At 51.1% G+C, this 3,233-nt stretch overlaps 1 protein-coding gene across 2 annotated transcripts in view; it reads right to left on the bottom strand.

Moving 5' to 3' along the window:
* sf3b1 (splicing factor 3b subunit 1) overlaps positions 1 to 3,233 on the bottom strand; it is a 17,856-nt gene that overhangs the window by 2,020 nt on the left and 12,603 nt on the right. For both annotated transcript variants that reach the window (XM_015391940.1, XM_015391941.1), the window contains 9 exons: positions 2,591 to 2,736; positions 2,216 to 2,362; positions 1,872 to 1,997; positions 1,299 to 1,520; positions 1,023 to 1,205; positions 844 to 955; positions 646 to 766; positions 432 to 563; positions 74 to 346 (listed from right to left, as the gene is read on the bottom strand). In XM_015391940.1, coding sequence (XP_015247426.1) covers positions 74 to 346; positions 432 to 563; positions 646 to 766; positions 844 to 955; positions 1,023 to 1,205; positions 1,299 to 1,520; positions 1,872 to 1,997; positions 2,216 to 2,362; positions 2,591 to 2,736 — 1,462 coding nt within the window. The remainder of the gene's footprint in view (positions 1 to 73; positions 347 to 431; positions 564 to 645; positions 767 to 843; positions 956 to 1,022; positions 1,206 to 1,298; positions 1,521 to 1,871; positions 1,998 to 2,215; positions 2,363 to 2,590; positions 2,737 to 3,233) is intronic.

A 3,233-nucleotide genomic window follows, 5' to 3' on the forward strand; every position in this document is an offset into this window, starting at 1 on the left:
AAAGTGACCTGAGATGACATGATGTGAATTGAAGCTATAGAAATAAACTGAATAGAAATTCAACGCCTCCCACCTGTCCATCAGCGCGTCCTCCAGCAGAGGAGTGACGGCGTAGATGTAGTCTTTGCCCATTTCTCCGATGTACTCGAACAGGAAGGAGAGCGACTTCAAGACGCCGTTCTGCACGTTCAGCTCAGGAACTCTGTACTCGTTCATGAGCGCCGGCAGCACCGTGAACGGCGAGCAGGTCTCGGCCACAATGGCGATGGCCACGGTCGTGCAGACTCGGTTCTGACGCTCCTGGACCTTCAGGTTGTTCAGCAGGGTGGCCAACACGTCGTGAGGCCTGAGGAGGGAGGGAGACGAATAAAAAAAAATGCTCTGACAGAAAAAAAAAAAAGGGTGCAGAGAACGTTCCAGGCGAGACTCACCCGATGGCTTTGGCGATGTAACCGAACGTGTTGACCGTGGCTCTGCGGATGGCCTTTTTGTGAGCTTTGAGCAGCTCCAGCAGCTCGAAACAAATCCTCATCCACTCTCTGGCCGACACGTATTCAGCCCCCCTGCACAGAAACGGGTTCGGATGAAATGGAGCGTCACGGCGGCAGCGCCGCGGCACAGAATCACTTCCTGATCGGCACTGACCTGTCGGCTATCCTGCCCACCAGGTCGATGCAGTTCTCCTGCACCTTCTCGTGTCTGTTCTTCAGGATGGGCGTCAGACGAGGGAGCAGGTCTTTGATGGGTGGAGTCATCTTGTGCATACCTGCAAGAGAACCAAGTTTCTTCATCAATAAACGCCTCAAACGACGCGTCAGCAGGCGGATGTGAGCTGCGCTTCACCTATGACGTTAACGATGGCCTTCAGCGCTCCCAGGATGCTGCCCAGCACTTCAGGGTACTCTTCTCCCAGGTACTCGTATAGAACAACGCCCAGATGACCCATTAGCTTTTCCTGTGGCAGAAAAGAGCATCAGTTTGTGCGTTCGGTCGCGCTGCGATGCAGACGCCGCACAGCTTACCTCCTGACAGGTCTTCATCACCACGGCGGTGCGGGAGATGAGATCCGCAGCCTGCTGCCGGACTTTGGCCGACTTGTTGTTGAGACGCCACAGCACCGTACCGCAGATCTGAGGCAGGTACGGTTTCACGCGCTTCCCTAGAGCGTTCACCACCGTTCCGAAGCCGTTCAGCATCACAGAGTCCTGCAGAAACAGAGATATCCAGAGAAACTGAGTTCAGCTCCAGAAAAGCGGCTCTAGAAGCGCCGGCCGGCCGGCGGCAGATGTCCTCCTCACCTCTGTGGTCTGCTCCTGGAAGGCGTACAGGATGCCGTCGATCAGCTGCTCCTCCAGCTTGTGGTCGATGTCGGCGGCTCCCAGGTTGCCCATGATCTTCTCGATGGTCTCCATCACCATCTTCCTGTACTGCTCTGCTTCGTCCTTCAAGTCATCCACGATGCGGGAGATGATCTCTGCTGCTCCCACTTTATTCGCCAGCTCCACGGTGGTGTCCACCAGCTGAAGGCGCAAACAGAAACCTTTTCATTTGATCCGTCACATTAATGAATTCTAATCCCATCCAAGGACTTTATTATGAAAGAACCTGATTTACTGACTTAATGTTTTTTAATGCCCTGTGGACACCACGATAAAGTTGACCTTTAGCTGCATTTCGTGAATTTAGTTAAATTTTTTCAAATTTTAGTTTAAACCTTGAATTCAAAGCAAAAGAGGAAGAAACCAGATCAGTGTGAGCTGGATGTGAAAAAGCTCCAGGAAAGAAGAACCCTTTTAACTTGTTTATGTATTAATGTTTAAATCTAACTGGGAAATAAATGTGAGTTCATCTAAACTCTGCTGCCGGCTCACCTGTCTGTAGTTGCGTCTGTCCAGAGCCATCCTGTGCTGCCAGAAGTGCTTGAAGAAAGGGGGCAGGATCTCCGTTTTGATGTAGTTTGCTTCCACGCCGTCAGTGCCGCAGCACTGCTTCACCACCTGAGACACAGAAGAGAAGTTAAAGCAGCTGATCTGCAGCGGGTGTGAGGCTGTAACCAGCAGGTGCAGGGTGAGAACAGAAAGAGACCAGCTGCTCTTCCTGATGGCTCTCATGCTGGTGTTCATCTAGCGGACTACTAGCCCTGCTGCGGCCACGGGGCGGCCGAACAGGCGAGAATGAGCCGCCAAAACTTCACAGTAGATGCGAGCTTTCCTACCTTCAGCACGATCTTCTTCATCTCCTCATCAGGTGACTGGAACTCTCTGATCAGGATCAGCATCACCTCTCTGGTGTAGTAGTTGGCGTATTCGGCGTCCATCAGGGGGATCAGATAACCGATGGCTTTGAGGAAAGCAGCCAGACCCTGGTGACATCACGAGAGGTTAGGAGTTATGGAGATATCAATGTGTACATTTATTTGTCTGCTGCCTTCAGCCAGGCATCGACCGTCCATCACTCGACGCCGGGTGACGGCGGCAGCTCCTGAAAGGAGACCATCTAGCAAGCAAGTATTCACACTGCAGCCACACGCAGGCGCAGTGCTGGGTGTTGATCTTGCAAAAAAAGACCTGTGGCGAGTAGAAAGGCTCACCTTTCCTCTGTGCTGCCGGATGCCTTTCCACAGCGGCTTCAGCACAGAGTCGAAGGACTCGATGCCGTAGGGCGTAGCGGCTTCGGCCAGGGCGGCAATGGCCAGGGCACTGATGGTCCTCACCTTCTGCTGCTCGTCCACCAGACCTGCAGCGTCAGAAAACATCTCAGTGACCAAATTGAAAGTGAGCTTTCTAAGATGGTTCCTATGGTTACGGTTAAACAGTGACGGAGAGTTTAACTCTAGAACAAACCAGGGCCGTCATTTTGACGATTCTGGGAGAGAACTTTATTTACATTAATCATATGTTGCTCATCTTAACTGACTTTTCCTTTTTCTATATTTCCTTCATTTTGACATAAGTAAAAAATTATGTTTAAGTTTACCTCGATCTCCCACAGCCATCATTTTGATGGCTCTATTAGTTGTAAATTCTTCCCCCAGTTGATTGATGTTGCCTAGCAACCAACATTCTACATAGAACTCTTGTGCTGTTTCTCAATCTGTGTACTTGTGCGATCTTGTGACCTTGTGAAACGTCAGCCACAGAGTACTGTTCCAGTTCACAAGATCAAGAAGACCAAGAACAGACAAAGTCCACGGATGCTGTTCTGGCTCCTCCCTCTTTACCCAGGATGCATCA

Source organism: Cyprinodon variegatus, unplaced genomic scaffold (assembly GCF_000732505.1).
Source record: "Cyprinodon variegatus isolate N-32 unplaced genomic scaffold, C_variegatus-1.0 Scaffold565, whole genome shotgun sequence".
In the NCBI taxonomy this organism is placed as follows: Eukaryota; Metazoa; Chordata; class Actinopteri; order Cyprinodontiformes; family Cyprinodontidae; genus Cyprinodon; species Cyprinodon variegatus.